At 53.9% G+C, this 24,178-nt stretch overlaps 2 protein-coding genes across 6 annotated transcripts in view; both read right to left on the bottom strand.

The window, feature by feature from the left end:
* Positions 1 to 2,029, bottom strand: part of CAMKK1 (calcium/calmodulin dependent protein kinase kinase 1) — a 28,457-nt gene extending 26,428 nt beyond the window's left edge. For 2 of the 4 annotated variants that reach the window (XM_045487676.1, XM_045487679.1), the window contains exon 1: positions 1,886 to 2,029. The gene's annotated coding sequence lies outside the window, so the exon portion shown is untranslated. The remainder of the gene's footprint in view (positions 1 to 1,885) is intronic. The other 2 variants (XM_045487678.1, XM_045487677.1) reach the window with 1 other exon arrangement.
* Positions 2,030 to 6,241: 4,212 nt separating this feature from the next.
* Positions 6,242 to 22,612, bottom strand: P2RX1 (purinergic receptor P2X 1). Of its 2 annotated transcripts, XM_045487674.1 has the most exons (12): positions 21,820 to 22,475; positions 12,847 to 12,994; positions 12,483 to 12,554; positions 11,971 to 12,040; positions 11,626 to 11,722; positions 11,245 to 11,325; positions 10,844 to 10,985; positions 9,016 to 9,143; positions 8,516 to 8,606; positions 8,023 to 8,088; positions 7,580 to 7,681; positions 6,242 to 7,467 (listed from the first exon to the last, which is right to left on the bottom strand). In XM_045487674.1, the coding sequence occupies exons 1-12, from the start codon at positions 21,954 to 21,956 to the stop codon at positions 7,402 to 7,404; spliced, it is 1,200 nt and encodes a 399-aa protein (XP_045343630.1). In that variant the 5' UTR covers positions 21,957 to 22,475; the 3' UTR covers positions 6,242 to 7,401. The 2 variants fall into 2 exon arrangements, with proteins under 2 accessions (XP_045343630.1, XP_045343631.1); XM_045487675.1 differs by lacking the exon at positions 11,245 to 11,325 and having other exon boundaries at positions 21,820 to 22,612.
* Between the last annotated feature and the right edge of the window lie 1,566 nt (positions 22,613 to 24,178).

The raw sequence follows: 24,178 nt of genomic DNA, 5'->3' as shown, positions 1-24,178 counted from the left end.
AGACCTAGCCTCATACTGGGGGCTCATAGGCTAGGGAACAGCCAGAGACACAGACTTCTGGGATCCAAATCCAGAGTCACTCATTCATGCAACAAATATTCAATAAGTACCTGCTATATATGTGTCCAGGGACTGTGCTAGGTGTTGGGAGATAAAGCAGTGAACCATAAAGTCCATGCTTTCATGCAGTTTAATTTCTAGTTAGGGCAAGAAGCAACAAACAAGAAAGGCAATAATTAACAGATGATATGTCAAGTGGTATGTGCAATGGAGAAAAATACAGTCATGTAAGGGGGATCAAGAGTGAGGGGCTGGGGGGGTATTATTTACAGTGTGGTCAGAAAGGCCTTTCTGCAGGATTTGAGTAGAATCTGAAGAAAGTGAGGGAGCAAGCAGTGTGCACATCTGGGAAGGGCATTTCTGGCAGAGAAACCGGCCACTGCAAAGGCTGTGAGGTGGGATGGTGCTTGCACTGTCTGAGGAACAGCAAGAAGGCTAATGTTGCTGGACTGGGATTCTGCATGTGAGAGATACCCAGGCGAGCAGAGTTACACCCAGAGGAGAGGGCCCAGCCATTTGCCGTGCCTGGTCCCAGGGATGGCTTCCTGGAGGAGGTGGCATGTAAGCTCTTTCATGACCACTGAGTAAGGATTTCAGAGGGGGAGTGGATGGAAGTTCTCACTATGCATGACAGAAAGCCATTTTCTGGCTGAGACTCAGGGCTTGGCCTTGGAGGGGTTCGTGGACAGAGACCAGGAGGCCTCAAAAACCGGAAGATGCTTTTGAGCAGGGGAATGACTCAGTTGGATGAGGTTTAAAATGATCCCCCTGCCTGCTGTGGGTACTGAGAGAGAGAGGCGAAGGAGGAGGCAGAGGTCCCCAGAGACTGTGGGCCTAGGACACAGTCTGACACACAGTGGGTGTTCAATCTGTATCTGCCGAATGAGGAGTGAGGGCCGTGTGGGGGCCAGCGCATCCTCAAGGACACAAGCTGTGTGCTCCTCCCAACTTCCCAGCCCATTTGGCAGATACACAGCCGCATATGCACCCACCAAGACATAGTCCTGTGACCTGGGACACAACGTTTTCTACACACCTCTGTACCCTCAAGGCACACACAGATGCCTCCCCAGAGAGGCGCACGCCGACGTCCACGTCCATGTGATCGGCCCTCACACACCACTCCATCCAGTCATGCACTCCCCTCACACACACAGGCACACTCGTGTCCACGTGACACACACACCCACCTCCAAACACCACACACAGGTCCCTGCGCACGTGTGCACCCTTCCAGCCACCAGTTCTGTGCCTATCAGGCCCCTGAGGCCGCAGCGCCCGCTTTCGCCGCCCCCCCCCCCCCGCCACCCCGCTCCATCCAGGGGAGGACTGCGCAGCTAAAGCCACCCGCCACATCTGTCCCATTCATCCACCCCCTCTCCGCCTCTCCCCAGCTCTTGCAGGAAGACTCGGCGGAGGGCCGTGTAGGAGGAGCACTCAGTGCAGATCCACACGTGGGTGCACAGATCTGGGCCCACTCCGCATAGATACGGCCTCCCACCCACAGCTGGGGCGGGGGTGGGTAGTGCGCCGGGTTATGAACGCAGTCCCGCAGACTAGAGCTGGGGAAGGGACGCAGACGGCGGGGCGCCTGCATAGATGCGGTCCCGGCTGCCGGCGCCGACAGAAGTAGGCTCCGGAAAGCACCCAGTAGATCCGGCCCCCCAAAAGGGGGAAGGATCCCCGCACCGATGCGGTCCCAGCTGCCCTCGTTAGACGCGGCCTCATAGACCGTCCCTCTTCCCTGCAGGCTCCGCCGAGCAGACGTTCAGGTGTTCGTCCCCTCCCGCTCCCTGCCCCTGGTCCCCTCCCCACCGACCCCTACCTCGGCGCCCGGCGACAGTCTCCGCGGCCCGGCGGGCGACCAGGCTCGCTCCCGCGGCTCGCGCCCCGCCCCACCCGCCTCGCCAGGGCTGGGATCGCGGAGCTCAGACTGCCGGCGCCGCTCCTCCAGACAGCGCTCCCTCCCTCGCTCGCCGCCGCGCCCGGCCCTAGCTCATTGGTCCGGCTCCGCCGCCCGCGGCGCCGCCCAATCAGTGCCGGGGACTCCTGCCCGGCTCCTGGAGGGGAGGGGCCACGGCGGGCAAGGGCTCCGGAGGGGCCCCTCCCCCTGCGGCGGGGCTGGACCTCCTCACGCCCCCGTGGCCCCAATTAAGGCCTCCTGGGCTCCCCCCAAATCCTTCCAAGCCGCGGTCTGGGCCTCTTAGCCGGGCCTGCGAGGTCCGAGTGCTTACCTCCCCAAACCTTTTGTCTCCTCCCATCTCGGCCTGGCTGGGGCATGGGCGCTTCGCGGGTGGGGAGCTGGGGGTGGAGATGCGCGGGGCTTACTAGGTGAGGGGCAAAGTGAGATCCGCGACTGAGGGATGCGGCAGAGGTTGGGCGCCAGGGAAAAAGGCCAAGAATGGGAGACTCAGGACTTGAGCCTTCTGCTGGGTGGGGGGGTAGGGAAAACGCGAAGTGGTTTATCACAGAGTGTTGGGGTCATAGTTGGATTCATGTTTGGGGAAGGGCTCTATGAACAGGCGGCAGGAATGGCCTAGCTGGAGCAGACGGGATGGAAAGAACTCAATAGGACGTCCTGACCTTCACAGGGGCAATTCCTGGGGATTCCGCCCACCCCCATACCTCTCCTCGGGATTGCTCACCAATTCTTGGTTCAATTATGCAAAGTTCCCTTGTGAATCCTCTGGCACCTCACCCCACCACCTGCCCAAAACAGAGCCCCATGTCACTCCCCCAAACCTGGCCTCTTGTGTCCCTGTCTCAGTCGGGAGCCAGAAAGCGGGGAGTCACCCCAGCCTACCCCTCCCGGCAACCAGTCCTGTTGACGCTGCCTCTTAAACATGGCTGGAAACCATCCACTTCTCACCGGCTCTCTGCCTCTATGTTAGCTCAGGCCACCATCTTGCTGCACCTGGATTGCTGCAGCAGCCTCTTCTTTGGCCTCCAGTCTCACTCCTCCTACTAGCCTTTCTCCGTTCAGCTCCTGCTTAGGAATCTTCTGTGGCTCACCGGTATTCTGAGAATAGGTCTCAACAAGACCTCCATGACCTCAGTCCTAACCACGTGGCTAACTCCTTTCAGGGCTTGGTTCAATGTCCCTTCTGCCAGGAGCTCTTCCCTATGACCTCCTCACTGCCCAGCATGGCTTAGCAGCCCCTCCTAGGGACTGCCCTGTACTCAGCATTCGTTTACCTGCCTATTCCCCCTCTGGACAGGGTCTGTGTCTGATTCACCCAGCATACAGTCTGACACATCGTGAGCATGTAGGTGCTCAAAAGATGTTTGTCTAGGGGCGCCTGGGTGGCGCAGTCGGTTAAGCGTCCGACTTCAGCCAGGTCACGATCTCGCGGTCCGTGAGTTCGAGCCCCGCGTCGGGCTCTGGGCTGATGGCTCAGAGCCTGGAGCCTGTTTCCGATTCTGTGTCTCCCTCTCTCTCTGCCCCTCCCCCGTTCATGCTCTGTCTCTCTCTGTCCCCCAAAAAATAAATAAACGTTGAAAAAAAAATTAAAAAAAAAAAAAAGATGTTTGTCTAATGAATAATTAGATATGGCACTTGGGTTGGATATGTGAGAGTAGCGTTTAGGAAAGAGGGCTGGACCAGAAAGACACTTTTGGAAGTTGTCAGAAAAGACCCCTGATGGTAAGTAGAGCCATGGGAAAGGGTGAGATAACTCAGAGCAAATAAAGCAGACGCCAAGGACGGAGCAGTTGCTTTTAAGGGGGAAAGATTTCTGTACCAAGTAGGATCAGTTTTGACTTAGGTAACAGAAATCCCCATTTAAGCCTCAGAGAAGATTGTCCAAGGCTAGTATGTCAGCTCTGTTCCACAAAGACCTTCCAGATGTGGCTCTTTCCACGCCCTTTCCACTCCAGCAACCCCTTGGTATGACTCTCGTCCTCATGGTTCAGGATAATGGCTAGAGCTCCAGTTGTCACATATGCATCCCTTGCAGTGGATGAAGACAAGGATGAAGAAGAGGGCAAAGGATCTGCACCAGCTCTCTTTTAAGGAAAGGTCCCAAAAGGTGTCACATGATACTTCCACTTTTGTCCCATTAGCTAAAACAGTCACATGGCCAGAGCCAGGGGCAAGAGGAGTCTGGGAAACGCAGTTTCCATTCTAGGCAGCCACATACCCAACTAAGAACCAAGGGTAGCATCACTGTAGACTAGATATCCAGGGACAACTAGTTGACCCCACTATTGAAAGAGAGGCTAGATGGAGAGGCAGAGCACTACTGGTGTGCCAGGCTCTGTGCTAGGCACCTTACATATCTTATCTTACCCCAACCTGAGTAGAGGCTATTATTATCCCTGCCTTGTAGAGGAGCTTGGAGAGTTAAGCAACTTGCCTAAGGACATACAGTGACCCTTGGCAAAGCTGCAATTGAAAACTGTCTTTTCTTTGTGTACTGGTCTGGCTGGAAATTCAGGAGAGGGTGGGTCCTAGGAGCTGTTGGAAGGAAATCTTTGAACAAAGGAGGGCTTGGTCAACAGTGTCAGAGGCTGACAGGCCAAGCAGGACAAGCAGGCTGAAGTGTCTGCTTGGATTTGGCAGCAAGGACGCTGTTGGTAACTTTGCCAAGGGCATTTAGGAGAAGTGGGGGTGGCCGCTGGAGACCAGCTGCACAGGGTGGGATGCAGAAGGAAGTGTAGAAATGTGGGTCTTTCTGGAACAGTGGCAGTGAAGGGAGAGCACGCAGAGCTGCAGAAGAACAAGGGCCCGGAGGAGGCAGAAAGGAGGAGCAAATGCAGGTATTGGCAGAAAGGAGAGGCAGCCTCTACGGGGAGGCCTCTGGGCTAGATAGAAGGGTTGGATACAAAGGAGGAATCCTCTGCTCATTCAGGAGGGAAGAGGGCAGGAGTTGCAAAAGCAGGTAGGGCTGGAGAAGGAACGGAGGGAAGAAGAAGGAATTCCTGTCTTGTAAAATCTGAGGGATGGTTCTTGGCTGGGGAAGAGGGTAGAAAGCCAAGGGCCTGAAGGACAGGGAAGGGGCTAGCCTGTGCCATCCAATATCATTTCTTACTGCCGCTAGCCACGTGTGGTGATTTAAAGTAATTAAAAGTGAATAAAATGAGAGGCTCCTGGGTCGCTCAGTCGGTTAAGTGTCCAAATCCCGATTTCGTCTCAGGTCATGACCTTATGGTTCGTGAGATCAAGCCCACGTCTGGCTTGCGCTGACAGTGCAGAGCCTGCTTGGGATGTTCTCTCTCCCTCTCTCTCTGCGCCTCTCCCTGCTTGCATGCTCACGCGCACACTCTCTCAAAATAAATAAGTAAACTTAAAAAAATAGTGAATACAATTAAAAATTAAGTTCCTTGGTTGTACTAGCCACGTTTTAAGTATCCCGTGGCCACATGTGGTTCGCGAATACTATTTTGGGCTGCACAGATAATGTTTCCATCATTGCTATTGGACAGCATGGGTCTAGATAGAGCATGGTGATGGGGGCGGGGGGGGGGCGGTTCCCAGAGATGCTGCCTGGCCATAAGTCTAGCGTGCAGGTCTTGCCACAGCAGAGCCCCTGGAGAATCCCTCCACACTACCTCCATTCAAGACCTTCCTCCTCTCTTTGGGATTCTCTCAGACCTCCCTCCTGGGACAGCCAGCCCCATTCTTTTTTTTTTTTTTTTTAATTTTTTTTTTTTTTCAACGTTTATTTATTTTTGGGACAGAGAGAGACAGAGCATGAACGGGGGAGGGACAGAGAGAGAGGGAGACACAGAATCGGAAACAGGCTCCAGGCTCTGAGCCATCAGCCCAGAGCCTGACGCGGGGCTCGAACTCACAGACCGCGAGATCGTGACCTGGCTGAAGTCGGACGCTTAACCGACTGCGCCACCCAGGCGCCCCGCCAGCCCCATTCTTATCCTTGCTGTCATGAGGCCACTTCTGAGGGTATCTGCTTGTCCGAGTGCTAGGCCTCTCAAAGCTGTGGGAGTGGCATATGGAGGACCAGGAAGAGCTCCGATGTTCGGGTACAGTGGCCCATGGACAGAGGTGAGCCGACCTCCAGTACTGCCCCTGCTGGACTGAAGACGTAAATATTGGCTCACCACTGTCTACCAAGAGATGCAGAGGACCGCAGTGATCTCTCAACTCGGCCCCCCACATTTCACAGATGGGGACACCTAGTTTCAGAGAGGGAAAAGTGGGGAAAAGTACAGAAGGCAGAGGTTTGTCCTCATTCCTTTTATTGTACTCCGCCCCTCACTTTCCCCAGACCTTGTGTTCAAACAGAACTGGGCAGGCCTTAGGCGCTGAGGCTGGGACAGGAGTAGGAAGCCCAGGATTTGGCCAGGTCTCCACCCCAACCCGAGGTAGCTGAGTAAGGATTCATGGCTAGAAGGGACGGTCTGAGCCTGACACACTTGGGGAGAAGCATATCCCCATGGAGGTGCTGTGGCATGGACCATGTGTCTGTACTCGAGGGCATAGGTATGTTTAGATGGTTGTGTTTGCAGGGCTCTAGCTGTTCAAAAACAGAGTGTGGATGGGAAGGGGGTGTGCATGTGGATGAGTGTGTGTATGGGGGTGTGTATGTGAGACACCACGTGGCTTATAAACACACCGCACACCTGCTCAGTACCTGCATCTGTGAGGCCATGCAGGCCCAGGCTGAATCTGATACCTAATCAGAGGCAGTTCTTGAACTTATATCCTGAAAATGGTCTGGAGTTTTCCATCCTTACAGATCTGTGGCCAGCCCTACAGATTCCGGTTGAGGAGGTCTGAGGTGGCCCCAGGTGCCTGCACTGTCGATAAGCTCCCTAGGAAAATCTGGGGCCAGTAAGAAATGGGGCTTATGCAGAGCTGTCCAATGGAACTTTCTGCAATATTCTATGTGGTTCAATATGGCAGCCGCTAGACACATGTGTCTATTTAGCAGTTGTGATGTGGCTAGTTTTAGGAAATGAATTTTGTATTTTATTCAATTTAAGTTAATATAAATTTAAATTGTCATCATGGCTAGTGTCTGCCATATGGGAAAGCATGGATCTAGAGACGTGAGGCAGTGGGGTAGCGTGAGGGCCCAGAGAGAAAAGCACACTTCTCTGACACAGGAGTGTGAGAGGAGCCTTGCCCAGCCCCAGCTGCTCTAGACCAGGAGCGGCTGAGGCTGGGTGAAGCTCCCTTGGAGGTTGTGGAGTTGGGGCCAGAGCCCAGAATTGCACAGGTCTCTCCCAGTGTCCACGCTGAGCCGCAGGCAACCTAGTGTCTGCCTGGCTAAGAGGTTGGAGAGCTCCTGAGGAGACCTCTGTGTCCTGGCTGGGACCCCACCAGGGCCCCCGCCTGAAGTGTCATGCTGTGTCCGGTTAGGAGTCAGGGGCCGAGGGTCAGGATGTCTTCATGTTGTCCTGCAGGCCCAGGGTGGAGCTGGTGGCCGCGGGGTCATGCTCCCCCTGTGTAAGCATTGGAGGGGATAAAAAGTCAGCCCCAGGGAAGCAGCTGGCCCCCCAACACAGACACGTGGGCCTAAGACCTCAGAAAGGCCCAACTCAGGGATTCTCTTACCGCCCCCGGCCCCATGTCCTCCGCATACTTGAACTTCTTCTGCTTGTAGTAGTGCCTCTTGGGCAGGATGTGGAGCAGCAGCAGGTCACAGAGAACCGTGGCCTGAGGGCAGCGAGACGGTGGATATAACACGGTGGCGAGGACCGAGCCCTCCACAGCCCACGTCAGTCCCTACTGGCTGTGGGGGCCTGGCTCAGTCCTGCCCTATCCACACCTTAGGTTGTGAAGGGGGGGCGGGGATGATGTTCTGTTGTTCCCTCAGGGCATCAAGATCACCCCAGCCCACCTCTGTCCTGCCCCAGCTCTGGGCCTCAGTTTCTGCAGACATACTGTGGGTCTGAGGCAGTGGGATAGGCACAGTAGGGGTGAGAGACTTGGCTGCCACCGAGATGTGGAGGAGGGACTAACCCCTGGCACAGTGGCCCCGTGATTCTAACACTTACCACTCCAAAGATGCCAATCCCAGAGCCGATGGTCGTCATTGTGGGGATGATGTCAAACTTCCCAGCCTGGTGGCGGGGCCCAGGGAGAGAAGAATTAACAGTCAGAAGGAGCCAGGTAGACGCGGCCTTTCTCAGAAACCCTAAGGCCAGACCTGGGGCAAGGGGCTCCCCATCTGCCCCCACCCCCGCCATCAGCTGGCCCCACAGACTGCTCCCCACAGCTCTAGCTCTACATGGGGACCCAGCTGCTGATTAGAAGCACTGGGTTTTGACCTTGGCTCTGCCTCCCTGGATACAGGGAGGTAGTGGAGGAGGTGAGGTCACAGACTGGAAAGACCTGCCCTCAGCAGGTATCCGGGTCCATCTGTTATTAGAAGTAAAAATACTGAATGAAGCCCAGTCAACTTCCCGTTGTCCATAACCGTGGACACCCAACAAGCACTCACGGGAACTGAGATTGTGTCTCTGGCTGTCCCTCGCACCGGACACTCACCTTGCCATCCACAAGAATGTCAAAGCGAATCCCAAACACCTTGAAGAGGTGCCGGTGGTTGGTCCCGTTTTCCACGAAGTGCCTGGCGAACCTTGGGGAAAGGGTGAGGTTGCAGAAATGAGTGATGGAGAACAGTTTCAGGTCCAGTGTTCTCAGAGCTCAGCAGGAGCCCTCAGAGGTTTGTGAGGACAGTCCCATGCCCCCCAACATTCATTCCAGGAATGCTGTGTTCAACCTTCACCCTAACTCCTGAGGTCGGCAATTTCCCCTGCCAGCCCTGGCCAGGCGGGCCTCAAAGGGCGGAGCTCAGGCTGCCAAGGTCCTGTTCCCTGCGGGCTCCCTGCTTGGCCAGTCCCAGGAGAATGGGAGCTGCCCGGCTTCCTCTGCTTCCTTCCTGGGCACACTTGCTTGGCCTCAAGGGGTTCTGGGACCCCAAGGAAGGGTGCACCGGTGGGGTCCTGCACCTGAAATTGGGTGCACCTGTTCAGGGGGACGGGCACCTGAAATTGAAGCCTGGAGACAGGTTTTTCTCCTCATACAGTCCGTGGAACTCGTAGATGGGCTTGCAGTGCTGTATCCGCCAGTCCAGGTCACAGTTCCAGTCAATGGTGATGCCTACCACGCCGCCCTGCAGGGACACGGGTGTTTAAGATCCAGGATTTTGGGATCAAGAAACTCCTGTCTTATGCCGATGCCAGCCATCTCTGGAGTGGGGCGGGGGGTGGGGGGAGCATTTTTTGTTTGTTCGGGAAGAGACTTCGAGAAGCTGCTTCAGGGTGAAGGTCCTGTCAGTTTCGCTGGCCCCACCTCCCATCCATCACGCTTCAACTTTCCGATGGTTTCTAGAACACACCAAGTTCTTTCTACCTCAGGGCCTTTGCACGTAAAGTTCCCTTAGTTCCAAAAGCCTGGCTCTTTCTTATCGTGTGGTCACCTTCTCTGAGGGGTCTTCCCTAACCACACCTTCCAGTCTCAAATGTGTGCCTGTTATTCCCTCTGTGTTTTCTCCTGGAACATTTGCCACTTTGAAGTCATATATTTATTTCGTGTGATTATTAGCCCATCTCCTCTAAGACTGTATGCTCCATGAAGGTGGGGCTGGCTGTCTCATTTGTCACTGACTCCTGAGTTCCTAGTGAAAGTCACAGCATGGAAGGCAACCGTGTTGAACAGTGAGTCTGTCAAGACCTGGGCTAGGAAGAGAAAACTTGAACAAGTAAAGCTCCTCTGGGCAAGGCAAGAATCAGGGACACGCGGGGTTAGGCTGAGCAACAGGAGTGCTGGGAAGGCAGGTACGCAGGCATCTGTAGATGATGGGGAGGGGTAAGAAGGGCAGGTGACGGGGAGATTTTAGGGACAGGGAGGTCCGACATTCAGCTTTCGGGTGGCATGTGTTGCTACAGTGTAACCCCCTCCAGGGTTTGGCAAGCTGAGGCCAGAGGGCCGAGTCTGTCTGCGTATCGTCCGTGGTTGCTTTTGCCCTACAGCAGCTGACTTGAGTGATTGCAACACAGTCCATACAGCCTGCGACGCTGAAAATACTTACTCTCTGGCCCTTTAAAGAAAAAGTTTGCTGGCCCCTGTGCTAGACGTGTTGTGTGTGTATGTGTGATATCACAGAAAAGAAGCTGATTTCCTGCCCTAAATGGGCACCTGCAGGAGAAGGATGATAATGATCACGTGGGAACATGTACGGGGGGGGGGGGGGACGGTTTGCCACATGCCAGGCAGCACTGAAGTGCTGTCCCACGCGTGAGCTCACTTGATCCTCAAGACAACCCCCCTGAGCCTGGTACTGTTATTGTACCCACTGTGTAGGTGCAAAAGCTCAGTCACACTCAAGGTAAAAGACTAGTCTGAGGTCACATTGCTCGTTAGGGGCAGAGACAGGATTTGAACCCAGTCAGATAGGTCTGCGCTCCTTATAAGGTACTGCTTCTCTCGGAGCCCCAGGTGACTGTGCAAATTCCAGCTTCTGGAATTCCCAGGAATCCTGGGCAGGGTGCAGGATTTCTCAGGGCCATGGGTCATGGAATTCAAGCTGCTTTTATCTAATATTTAAAAAACAGTGGTGACCTCAGCAAACATCCAGGTGATAAGATCTGCCCACATCCAATCATTCTGGGTGCCTCCTCCGTGTCAGGTCCGTGCCAGGCTGGCTGAGGACTCAGGCCTGACCCTCAGGAGTGCCCAATATTAGGGAATAGATGCATATATATACTCAGCCCTCACCAGAGAGGCTGGAGGGGGGCATCACCTGGGACTTAAAAGCCTTCATTGACCTGATGATCCCAGGACCCAGCCTTCCTCACTCGCCTGGCACCATACCTTTTCAGCCAGGGTGCTAAAATTCTGTCCTGACTCTTGTACCACATAGCCAAGCTTGAAGACGGGGCACAGTGGGTGCAAGGCCTTGTGATAGAGGCAGGTCCTCATGTAGGCCGCATCCACCTCTTCCACCAGGTTGCGCCTATAATGGGAGTGGAGAGCATCAGTGGCCGCAGAATGCCAGCTGGGAGGTTGCCCACCATGCCCCAAAGCTCTGGGGATCCGTCACAAATTCCACTAAACCCCGCCCTTGGAGACTAAAAGCAGCCCACCCGAGGGGCCCAGCTCAGGCTTCTGTCTCCAGAGTGAAATCAGCAAGAGTAGAAGGTGACAGAGACAGTCAAGGCCAGCTGGAACAGCTTCGAGGGGCTCCTGTATTTCTGCCCCCTTTTCCCACAAACCTGTTGACCTTGAAGCGTGGAAAGCTGATGCTGTTCTTGATGAAGAGAGTGAAGTTCTCGGCTTCTTGGAGAAGGGCAGGGCTGGAGGAGACTGCACTCACTCACTGCCCCCTCCCCAGGAGTCCCCCGTGCGCCCACCAGAGTTTGTCACGGGTGTGGGGGTGTGATAACCTATGGGATCTTCCTGTGGCCTTGGCTTTGTGGGGGATGGGTGTGCTGTAATGACCAGGGGCCAGGGGGATCATTGGCTTGGGCCATACAGATGGGGTAAGGGTGGGGTTGGAAGAAGGCAGGACAGATCATTTCCAGAACTGGATCCGGATGCCCCTCTGTCTGGGTTAGGGAACCTGTTTCTAGCTCCCTGGATGGATAAGGCATTACCGTGGGACGTTGTCGTCCACCTCCACGGGACACCAGCCAAAGATCTCACATGTCTGCACAGTGTCGTTGAAGGCCACACACTTGCCTGTGCGGATACCTGGAGCAAGGGAGGAACCCGTGGGTGCTCATCCCAAGCTGGGGATACAGAGGAGGCCCCTCATCCACAAGAGCCCCCAGTGATGGGACACCCGAGAGCAGAAACCTGAGGACAGAAATGTGTCTGGGTCTGGGACAGGGTAGGCCAAGGCTAGGATGGCAGCAAGGGAGAGAGCAGGAAGGATCTGCTGGTGGAGGAAGCTTGGAGCCTCAGGGCTGTGCAGGGGGACAGGAGGAGGCTGAGCTTACCTTGGGCCTTCCTTTCTGCCTTCCCTGGGGTGCAGCCAGTGTCATTTGTGCATATGCCCCCTTCCGGGTGCTAAGGGAAGGGAGAGTTGCTGGTCCTAGGCCCCTTGGGTAGGGTTCTAAGAAACTCTCCTCTCACCCCCAGGGCCCTAGGGAAGTCGTGGGGCAATCTTGGAGCACCTTGGGGTGAACTTTGCTTACAGCTTCCTCCTCCCCCCAGACCCCTCCCAGGACCCTTCTGGGCTCATGTCCAGCTGCCCTATTACCAGTGTCAGCTGGCAGGGAACAGGGACGTTAGGGTTTGGGGATTGGGTGAGCACTGAGGCTCAGCATCTTGCTTGACACACAGCTGGGAGGGAAATCTCGGATTGTTACTTCGTGTGCGTCTATGCCTAAAATTTCACCACTGCAGTCTCCTTGGGAATCCTATCTTCAACCCCCAGGGGACCTTCTCTTCCATGTTATTTTTCCCTGGGTCCAGGAAGCGGGGAGAGGGGATGGGTAGCAGTCCTCACCTCTGCACAGTAGCCTTGAACCTGCCGGGGGGTTGCAATGAAATTCGTCATGATCACAAAGGAGCTGTCCCCCTGGAAGTGAGGGGCAGGGGAGGGGAGACCCGGGCTCTGAGTTGGGAGAACAGCACCCCCCCAGAACCCAAGCACGGCCCCAACAAGCCCTCAGAATCCACATGATACCCAGCAGCCTCCATAACAGATGATGGCAGAGTGGGATGATATAACAACCTGTTTTTGCTGGTTAGGGAAGCTGAGGCCCAGAGGGAGATAGGAGCTGGACTGGTCCCATCTGTTATTGGACAGAGTCCAATCCTGCCCTGAGCCAGGTCCTGTGGGTGGAAGGTGTATCCCTGAGCCAGCTCACCTGGGCTGGGAAGACGTAGTCAGCTACATCCCAGACTTGGGGGCCCAGGCCTGGGAGCTGTGTCACGGCCAGACCCTTGAGTTTCACAGACACGCTGCTGATGAGGCCACTTGAGGTCTGGTAGCCTTTCTCGTAGACAAACACCCACCTGTGGAGTGTTTTGGGGGTTAAAACGACCAGAGCTGTGCAGAACCATTCAAAGATGGCATGAGGTTACACGGGCTGCTGCCCTTGCTGGCACCGGCTAGACATGTCAAATCCTTTGCCCTCCTGTCTCCAGAAGCATCTCTGAGCCACTCTTTGCTCCTAAAGCTACATCTTGGGCTGGGGGCAGGAGAGCCTCACCTGCCTCCCTGAGCTGGCCTGTACCTGAAGTTCCACCCTGCTTTTCCCCGGGAAAATACTAATTCCCAGGGAGGAGAACCGCTGAAGGACTCTCTCAGATCCTTTTCCAAGAAGCAGGATTTTCTGGGGCCTGGAGGCCAAGCTTCTGAGACCATAATCCTTATGCCAGAGTTCTCCTTCCTTCCTAAGATTCTCCCACTGAGACCTAGCAGAGCATGATGGCTGAGAACCTGGTATTTGGTGCCCAAGAGCCTGCATTGGAACCCCAGCCACACTACCCATGGCTGTGTGATTTGGGATAAACTCTTCAATCCCTCTATGCCTCAGTTTCCTCATCTGTAAAATGGGAATAATAATAATAGTACCAAGAGTACTTGTTGTGACTTAATGCACATAGATCACTTAGAGTGGGGACTGGCAGGTGCGGTAAGTGCTGTAGAGACATTAGCTATGATTATCTCAGCCATGCTGGGAGCCCCTGGCAAGGGGGACTGGAAGAGAAACAGAGGGGGGCAAGTGGCCCTCTGAAGAGCTTGTGTTATCTGGCTCCATTTGAGGCCTTTGTGGGAGTGACTCAGGCTGGAGGCCTCCCAGCTGTCTTGGGACATTCTGGCCTTCCCTTCCAGCATGAAGAACCCCTGTTGCTTTAGGTTCTTCACTTTCTATCTGGGAGGTTCAGTGAAATTTACCTCCGTCCTAACCTTGGGGGCTGGAGGGTGGGGCACACGACCAAGGCTTGCCAATCAATGTTCCATCGCCCTAGCAACAGTGATGGGTCTAAAGATGGACACACAACCTGGGGAGTTTCGGCAATGAGGCCAGGGTTTTTCTGGGAATTACTGGGAAAGAGACATCCTTTCTGCAGGATAGCAAAACAATGTAGCTATAAGACCAAAACTAAGGTTAGGCATTTTGCTACCTCACAGAGAGAGTAAACCTGAGAATGAAGCCAACTTAGAGGAAAGTCAGGCCAGGAGATGGAGAGGGCAGCCTCCTGATAATGGTTGAGCTCCTGGATCTAGCCATGCCTGAGGCATGTTACAAAAATTTACTTCTGGACTTTTCTGTTACATTAGCTAATAAATTCCCTTTCTTTATTTAAGCCAATTTGGGTTTGGTTTCTGTTACTTAACAACCGAGGATCCTGGGTATGCCCCATTTCCTTCAGGAGAGACTGCATGGAGATTCAGGGTAACTGTGTGTGTGTGTGTTTGTCCATGTGTGGTGCCTGTCAGAGTGTGTAGCTATGTATCTCCAGGGGGAAATCTGTAAGCACTCCTGTGGCTGTGTCTGACTGTAGGCAGGTATGTTTATATTCCCTTCATCCCTCACCCTACCCTCAGCCCACCTGTCCAAGCAGAGCTCAAAGCCTCTCTCCTGCGTCCCAGAGCTCGGGCCTGGTAGCAATTCTCTGGGCATCTTAGTCCCAGAGTCAGTGCTAGCTTTTTGGGGGCTGTCTTCCTGCCCCAGGGCCCAGAAGTCATCCCACCCGTCCCTCCCTCTCCTCTCCTATAGTCCATTCTTCATCTTCTCTAAGTCCCTCCCCCAGCCTGGCTCTGGAGGTGCCCCCAAGCCTAAGCATGGTCACTGCTGCCCCCTGCAGGTCCCAGATGGAAACAGGTGAGGCATGACGAAGGCCTCGAGTCCTCAGTGCTTCCAGCCTCATCAGGGAGAGTTGGGGACATCACCTACTGCCACCCTCCTTAACCTCTTTCCTCCAGGGACGATTCTGGATTCATGCCCAAGCTCAGAGGAGCTGTTGGGGGTGATGGGGAGCTGCTCCATGTCCTGATCCCCCATAAGAGGGTCACAGGCCTCCCTCTCTGCCGCCCCCATCCAACATCTCAATAGAATTTCTCTCTGGGTCCAATACCAACTCCTTACAGTATAGATGGGGAAACGGAGGTCTGAGGGAGTGTCCTTCCCGAGTCAGGGGCAGACCCCGGGCTTGAGGTCCCGGCCCAGGTCTCTGCCCCTCTCCACTGAACAGCCCAGCATCAGCATGTCTGCTAGGAGGCGGGAGAGTGGAGCCACACCACGGCTGTGTGCAGGGGCTGATACAGTCACTCTCGGCTATGCCCGCCCCCGTGGACTGTCAATCATGGGGGTAAAATGGTAAAGTCAATCTGACAATTCTGATAATAATGGATTAACCGTGGCATCAGCCCCCCGCCCCCATGCTTACCTTGACCTGGCCTAGCTGTCACCATCAAGGGGGTCTGATGCCAAAGACACAAGCATCTTCTGAAGTCCCTCCTTTTCCAGACATTATCTTTCTCATTCTTTCCACCTCATCCTCAGCAATACCCTGTCCTGAGTCTTTTCTCCGACAGCCCCTCATGGAAGACAGCACATAGTGGACTGGCCGAGAGGGACTGGCCAAGTGCCCCCCCACCCCCACCCCACCCCCAGGGAATAGAAGCCAAGATTAGGGTATCGGCACTGCCGCTTGGCAGCTGTGTGACTTTAGCCTCACCAGGCTAAGGACAAAACCTCTCTGAGTCCTGGCTTTCTCAGTAAAACAGAGTTGATGGCACCTACCTCAAAAATGCTGTTCATTCAACAAATATGAGCAAGGCCCTACCGTGCACTCAACTGGGCCCCGGGAAGAAAACAAGTCTAGGTGACTAGGGGATGTTCCCATGAGTTCTCTTTAAGGAAATGACCCTGCAGTAGGCATGTAATAAATAATTCTCTTATTTTCACTGTCTCGAGTCAGTGATTTCTCTCTAAATGTCCACCTGCCCCCATGGTCCTGGCTGCCATCCTTAGCCCAGACAGAACCTCGTGCGAGCTGTCACAGATACATCGTGTCCCCAGATTTTTATCCCTACTTCTGCACCTCTCCTGAGAGATCTAATTCCACACATTCATTTAGTGATTCAACAAATACTTACTTATTTGTTATTTACTCACTGTTCTAGGCACTAAAAATACAGAAGTGAACAAAACAAACCAAAATTCTGCACTCAAGGAACTTACATACATGTCTACATGGCCCACTGCTTTGTGACACACATTCCTTCCCTGTTTCTTGGTCCCTCACCCCAGATATCACACAGGCACCTCAAACTCAAACTCAACCCTTTGCAAAACAGGCTGGCAGTTCCTCAAAAAGTTAAACATGGAATTACCATTGACTCAGCAATTCCACCCCTACGTATGTGCCCAACAGAACTGAAAATATGTCTGTATGAACACTTGTATACAAGTGTTCACAGCAACATTATTCATAAGAGGCAAAAGCGGAAACAACCCACATGACCATACACTGATGAATGAACAAACCAAATGTGGTATGTCCATACAGTGGAATATTATTCAGCCAGAAAAAGGAATGAACTACTGATACATGTTACAACCAACATGGATGAACCTAATAAATATTGTGTTAAGGGAAAGAAGCCAGACGGGAAAGGCCGCATATTATATGATTTTATTTATATGAAATGTCCAGAGCAGGCAAAATAGGCTGTAGAGAGAGAAAGAATGGAGGGTGATTGCTAAGAAGTGTAGGCTTTCTTTTTTGGACTCGTGAATATTTTGTGGACCTAGATAGTGGTGGTTGTACAACTGTGTGATTATACTAAAACCACGGAGTTGTATATTTTTAAAGGGTGAATGTTATGGCATTTGACTTCTATCTCAAAACAAAAATTCAGTGGGACCAACCTGAATGCCTCATGTCCCCACAGAACTTGCCCCTCTGGTGCCTTCATCTTGGAGGACGGCACCATACCTACTGTATCCCCCTCAAAGCCCAGGTATCATCCTCACACCCTCGTTCTCCATTATCCCCACATTCTTTGGGGCAGATGCCAAGGGAACTTGGGCATGGGATGGGAGGGTAGGTTGTGGCTGGTGGGACACAAGGTGTACCCATGGACTGTAGGCAGCAGTTGACCAGCCCAGGCACATGCTATGGGGCACAGAAGCCTTGGGGAGGGCTAAGACCAGACTCCAGGCATGAGAAGGACTGAATTCACAGCTGGGACCCATGCTGAGTGTTCAGAGGTTAATCAACCTGCAGTCTGCAGATAAGTCAGGCTGACAATTTGTGTTTTTAAACAGTTTTAATGAGTCACCAACTTCTAAACACCAAGAGGTTCCTTTTGCCCATAAATTCCAATCTCCCCCTGCTCTTGAGAAGTCAAAAACTCTGGCTGATCTGGGCCCATGTCCCCCTGCAGCGATGATGTGCCGAAACTAAGCAGTGGGTGCTCCCTCCACACATACCTCCCTGGTGTGGGGCCCACTAGGGTGACCACTTCTGTCTTTCTTGTCACTGCTTCTGCCTGGGCATGGTGTAATCCTCTCCTCTTATCACTGCTGCCTCTTCACAGCTGCCCACTTTTGGCCTCCACCCCCACCCCAACACCTGCCTGCCCTGGGCCTTCCCCTGATAGACATCCTTCTATGGCTCCCCACTACCCTCTATGGCTCCCCATGTTCCTCAGCCTGGCGTTCAGAGGCCTGGATCAGTGGCTGTTCTCACCCTCCACTTCCTTTCCCTTCAGTTCTCTCATTATCCACAGCCTAATCGTAGTGACTCTTTTGCTGTTCCTTTCCTGCCCCAGGACCTTTGACCATACCTTGCTTTCCAGCATGAGTGCCTGGACCGTGTAGTCACACAACCAGACTCTACTAATCAGAGTATCTCATTTCCTTGACCATAACAATTGGTTTTGTGGTAGGCCCTTGACCTAACCCCTGCCAGTAAGAGTTGGATCTGGGACTTTTGCTGGAACTCTGGAAAATGATACAGTCTTATGCCCCAGGGATGGCTAAGCTGGTGGGACATCGGCCTGGAGTTGCTGGGGGACATTTTGCCACCATGAGGACAGAGAGACTGCCTAAGAATGAAGCCCAGAGGATGGCAGAGTGGGGAAGGGGAGAAGATCCTGGCTTCTTTGGAGAACCTAAGTGGGACCAACCTGAACTCCCCACCATTTCCCTGTGGAACTTTCTCTTCCTGTGCTCTCATCATGGAGGATCCAGCCAGGCCCAAAGCCTGCTTTGATTTTTTTTTTTCAGTTATATAAACCACTCAATAGCCCCACTCTTCACTAGGAACCAAAGAAGTCCTGGCCAACTCATTCTTCACTCCTCATTTTTCCTTTGCCTACCCTGTAGCCCACCTTTTTCTCATGGAGCCCAACACAGAAATAGGCACAGAGAAGATGCTGTAGAAATGTCCCTGAATGCATTTTTCCCAGCAATAATTTGTATCAATCCTAATCCCTGATTGGTGTGTTCCAGGATTCATATGAAAATCTTAGAAGCATGTGAAATTCTCAAGCACTCTGTGTGGAGGTGCACAGGGGGTTAGGAAAGCCAAGAACAGGCTTTCCTGGACTATAGCCCCTAGGCTTTTTTGCTCAAGGCGGTTCCACCACTGTGCTGCCTCTTTCAGGAAGCCTTCCCACACTCCTCTTACCAAGCAGCATTCACAAATCCCACTGGGACTCTCCTGTGAGCTGCAGCCAGACCTCTCTCTTCTCCAAACCAGAGCCCTCCAGGCAGGGACATATCCCAGTACGCTCCTTGTATGGGCCTGATAGGTTTGGATGACAGCCCACAGCCTATATGCTGAGTTCCAGAGAGCCCATCACCACCCGGGAGATAGTTCTAACTGCAAATTAACCATTTAAAAATATTTTTATTTTTATCACACACTGTGTGTGTGAGAGAAAGGGAGCACAGCAGGGGAGGGGCAGAGAGACAGGGAGAGAGAGAATCCCAAGTAGGCTCCACACTCAGTGCAGAGACCAACTCGGGGCTTGATCTCAGACTGCAAGATCCTGACCTGAGTCAAAATCAAGAGTTGGATGCTTAACCAACTAAGTCACCCAGGCGCCCCACAAATTAACCATTTTAATTTGAGCCAAGAAGAGTAACAGCTTAGCTCAGCCCACTGGGGCCTCAGGCCCACTTGCTCGCTCCACTTGCCATGGATTTCCCAGAAGAGTGTGACTGATAGAGAACACAGCCTCAGTTTCCCTCCTCAGAGTCTGTTCGGGTTCTCAGCATCTCAGCCTCTCTGCCTCCATCTCAGTAATTCTCCATCTCTAAGTCTCAGGACTTCTCTCTTCATCAGAATGGTTGTGCTCCAATGTCTGTCCCTCTGTCCAGTTCTGTCTCTCTGTCCGTCCATCCCCCATCTTGTTTGTGCCCTTGTCTCTGGGATGCAGAAGTCTGGCTCTTCTCCCATGCTCCCTTTTGTACCCTGCAGCAACCACAGGACCAGACAGACAGCGGCCTTGGGAAGGGGGGGGTGGTAAGTAAAGAAAGGCCATTCCTCCTCAGGAATGTGCCTGTGTACAATATCTTTAGAGGGGATCTCCCCGCCCTTGTTTTGTGGAACAGCTGGGAACTTGAAACCTGAGATAGTAAGACCAAGTCCAGGCTGGTTTCCATCTCCAGCTGAGTGGTTAGCAAAGCAGTGGGCATTGGCCAGATGAGGGTGCCAGAGACAGCAGTAGTCGGACGTCTGGGCTTGTGGGTGGGGTTGTGGGGGGGTGGGTATCGTAGGACACCCTGCCTTCCTCTCTCTGCTATACGCTTGGGCAAGTCGGTACCCCTCTCTGAGGATGTTTCCTTTCCAGGATCTCAAGGCCAACTTTGGAAACTTGCAGCTGGATTCAGAGCTGGTTCAGCCTCTTTCTAGTTGTGAGATCCACACTAAATCACTCATTGTCTCTAAGCATCACCAACACTGAGGAGGCCACATCCATTTGGAAACTGAGTAGACTGTCCTTGGGAGGGAGGAAAGGAAGGAGGGAAGTAGGCAGGTCCCTGTTACTGGAAGTATGTGTTCAGGACTGAATGGTGGCTTGGGGCATATGGTGCAGCTAGGGGTGGGGTGGTGGGAGGGGAGGACTGTCCCTTTCCCTCTGACAGGCTGTGACCAACACACAAGAGGGTCCTGGCGCTGGTCCCAGTGCTGACCTGAAAGCAGAAATAGGGAGCCACGGGGGTCACAGTGAGGACAACCGCCTCCCATCTCTTTGGGTGAAGGATGGGCTGGGCCTGGGTGGGCAACCTCTCTTTTCCCTGGAGGATCAGGAGTGCAGCTAAGGATGAACTTTTAAGCCTGTCCTGTGCCTGGCATCATAGCATCAGTGCCTCAGTGCAAAGTTCTCAGAGCCCGTGTGAGGTGGGAAAGGAGAAGGCAGCATTAAGTCTTGGGGGCAGGAGGTCTCAGTTCTAGCTGGGACCCACTGCTCCTTTCTGGAGGAGCTCACATGACATTGCAGATGTCAAACTGGTCTGTGATTAGCGGGGAGGCAGAGGCTGAAGGTATCAGAGGCCTAGGTCCTGGCTCTGACTCCACCTGACCAGCTCTGAGACCTTGGGGACCAGATGGGGTAGAGGGAAGGCTGTTTTGGATAACAGAGGCCCTGGAGGGACCAGAGAGATATGGTCACGGTTTGGCCTCCTGGTCAGCCTGCCCTGGGCTCCAGTCAGCAGTCCTGCTTTGGTCCCACAACAAAAATGGGGATATGGAGAGCAGAGGGGCAGGGCCCTCAGAATCACAGAGCAAAATGATTCTGCCGGGCATCCCTCAACCCTCAGCAGGAGCTGAAACGCTTTCAGTGGCCCTGGGGCCTTCAAGAACCCTTTGCAGCATCACTGTGAGTGGACATGGTGATCTCCCCACCTCCACACACATGCAGGGACGAACACGTAAGGTAACTAGCCACTTCAGCCACAGGACATGCACATGTGGATACCCAGCCCCAGGGACACACCCAGTAGGCACATGCCCAGACACAGGAGAACACGTGAACACGTGCATCCACACAGAGCTCTAGGTACAACACAGATACATACATCACACACACACACACACACACACACACACACACACACAAACATGTGCTCACACAAGCACACACATGGGTAAGCCCCTGCCAGGCCTGTCTTGGCTTCTGGGACAGCAAGGCTGATCTTAAGAAGATGGCCTTTGCACGGTTCCCAGGACAGCCAGACTGCAGGGGACTCCCACCTTACTTCTGCCTCAGCGGGACAGGTCTCAAGATGCCCATAAAGGAGGAGTCATCCCTGCAACCTGAACTGACCTCCAACCTCTGCCTGACATGCCACCGTTTAGGTGTCAGGTGTTCTGAATTTGGAAGTTTCTTTGCTCTGGGGGTCTCAAATATTGCAGGATGCCTCTAATTTAGGCGGGGCAGGTGGAAGCAGGGCCTTTCCCTCTTTGGCCTATAAAATGGGGTGCGGCCTCCATCTCTTAGTAGTGGCCAGCTTGGCTGGGAGGTCAGAAGTAAGACTTGGATGTGGCTTGCTGGGGCCCTGGCCTCCAGCGCCACTCACCACTTGAGAGACTGTTAACAGTGAGTCAGTTCCTTAGAACCCAACGGCTTTGCTTCTTGTTCACCATATGACCCAGAGCAAGGCTTCCCTTCTCTACCTTAGTGTCCCCATCTTGACAGTGAGTTATCAGGCTTCCATTCTTTCTGAATAGCACTACAGTTTGTCACGGAGGATGACAACCGATGGAGAGAAAGAGGGGCTCGTTGGGATCCTGGGGGGCATCCCCGAGCCTGGAGAAAAGGCCCAGGTCGGGAGCTGGTGCAAGAGGGTGGCAGTTAGGGGGCCCAGACTCACCCGATGACGTAGACCAGAACCACGAACTGGATCAGGCGGAAGACGACGCCCACCTTCTTGTTGCGCACAAGCACCATTCGGGGAGTGTCATACTCAAAGAAGAAAGCAGACAGCTCATCCTGGAGCCTCTGTGCCATGGTGGGCCAGGCTAGGGGCTGAGAACTGAGCGCCTTGCACAGCCTTTGCTCTTGAGGTAAGACCAGCGTCAACGCCCACGTCTACAGTGGAGCTTCTAGGGGTTTCCTGGTCCCTTAGGAAGGGTAGGGCAAGGCAGCTTGGGGCCAGAGGTCAGGAGTCAGGGGTTAGTTGGAGGCATTTGGATTGAGAAGGAGAATCCTTGGGTGGTCAGAGCAGCTCTTGGCCCCTGGCAGGCAATGGACTGTGGGCCAGCCCTGTCTGTGGACAAATAAATTCCCAAAGATGGATGGGGGCGGGGCTAGTGGGGCCACCCAGGCCCAGCCCCACTGCCCCTCCTGGCTCCGCCTCAGCCCTGCTGAGCCTCCGGAAACAGAAGCTGTTGGCAGGAAAACCACAGGCCACTCGTCACAAGGCAAAGATAAAGCTGTCAACCCCCAACGAACCTGGCAGAACAGAACAGAACAGAACAGGGCCAAGGGCTTGGGTGGAGTGGCCTCAGGCTGAAGCCCTCCCCAAACCGGGGATCCATCCCCGTATCCAAACATCCTTCTCACTCTACCTGTGCCCCCAGGTGGGGAGCTCAGTCCCTGGGAGGTTTGCGGCCAGGAGAGCAGAAGAGGACGTAGGACATTTCTGGTCCAGCTACCTGATACTTCCAGAGCCTGTGACAGGACCCCCACCTCTGTCCTTGTAGACCACCTTCCATCCACCTGTCCGAGTCCAAGCCTGGCCTGTCCCCAATCGACCTTAGCATTGGGCTGGCATCTCTATAGCTTACCTCTCCTCTCCCATCACCTGCCCTGTCCTGTCCTAGCCAGGCCTCCACCTCCCTGAAACAAGCAGAGGGAGGCAAGTGCCTAGAAGAGTCAAGGGCCACATCAGTTACACATTGCCATTGGGCTCCCTCAGATGCATCCGGGTAAGCCTAACAGCAGACGGCCTTGGTTAATATCCTTGGCTTTGCCACTAGCTGCCTGTGAGGGCTTGGGTAATTTGCCTCACCTGTCTGAGCTTGTGTCCTTATCTGTGAAATGGGGATGATAATGGATTTCTTTCATAGGTAGAGGCCCTAGCCAGGTGAGTCCCAATAATGCTGAGGACAAAAAAACAAAAACAAAAACAAAAACCAGAGGCCACTATTGATCTTGGGGTAGAGCCCCTCTGTATCCGTGTCTTCAACCCCAGCTCAGGGCAGGAACGCAAGGCCCCGGGGACTGGGATGGGGCAGAGGCCTCATGTTCGCTTTTGGAGCCCTGGAGCCAGAGGCCTCCTCCAACCCCATGCCTTGTTTTGCAGATGAAGAAATGAGCTCAGAGAAGAGAAATGAATTGCCCAAGCTCACCCTGGGTAGTACTGGAGGCTTCAGCTTGAAGCAGGAAGGCCTTGCTGGCTGCCCCTCAAACCAGGCCAGGTGTCCTTGGGACTTCCTCTAGAGGTGGGAGGTGGAGGCTGGGTGTCCCAGGGGTGTGGGGCGCCCCCCTGCAGTCCAAACTGCCTCACCGTGAGGGCTGATAAGAGTCTTCTTCATGGCTGGGAAATTAGCTGGGAAATTGCTCTAGTCAGGGAACCAGACCCAAGGGCTGGAAATCCCAGGTGTGCCTGAGCAGAGCTGCTCTCTTGATGGCAAAGGCCCCAACCGAGGGCAGGTCCGTGACCCTGGGCCAATCCCCCTTTCAGACAGATCAGTCTCGCCAATCTCAGACTCAACTGTGTGTCCAATGCCACCGTCAAGCGGGGCAGGCCAGAACCATGTCCTGGGATTTTCTAAGCAAAAAATCCAGAGATGCTGGGAGCCAGACCTAAGGGGATCACATCCCCTCGGCCTGGTCTTGATCCCACACAAAAGGGCCTATTCTCTTTCCAGCTTATCCCGTGGCTCTTGGAATAGCAGGTCCCAGGACATGAATTGCTTGTGATGAAGAGCCGGGGTGGATGCTGGCATTACCTGAGCCATCTTTGTGTCCCTCTCCTCCCATGATTCCTGGATATTAAGGAGGGCAGCCGGCACTTAGGTGAGGGGAGGAGGAGGGGGCAAAGGAATTCAGGCAGTCATCCTCCAATCTGTATCTGCCCTTTGGATAACATCACCGTGACCTCCTCCACCTCCTTCTCCTTCTTCTCCCCTCTCCCCCGTTCCAAGGAGCTAGCCTTGCTGACAGACAGATGGACCAATGGACAGATGGCTTCCTTTGCCTGGCTAAATTTAGTGGCCGGTGGGGTG

Source organism: Leopardus geoffroyi, chromosome E1 (assembly GCF_018350155.1).
Source record: "Leopardus geoffroyi isolate Oge1 chromosome E1, O.geoffroyi_Oge1_pat1.0, whole genome shotgun sequence".
NCBI lineage: Eukaryota > Metazoa > Chordata > Mammalia > Carnivora > Felidae > Leopardus > Leopardus geoffroyi.
Note: the sequence above shows the minus strand (reverse complement) of the source record. Positions and strands in the feature narration are given on the sequence as shown.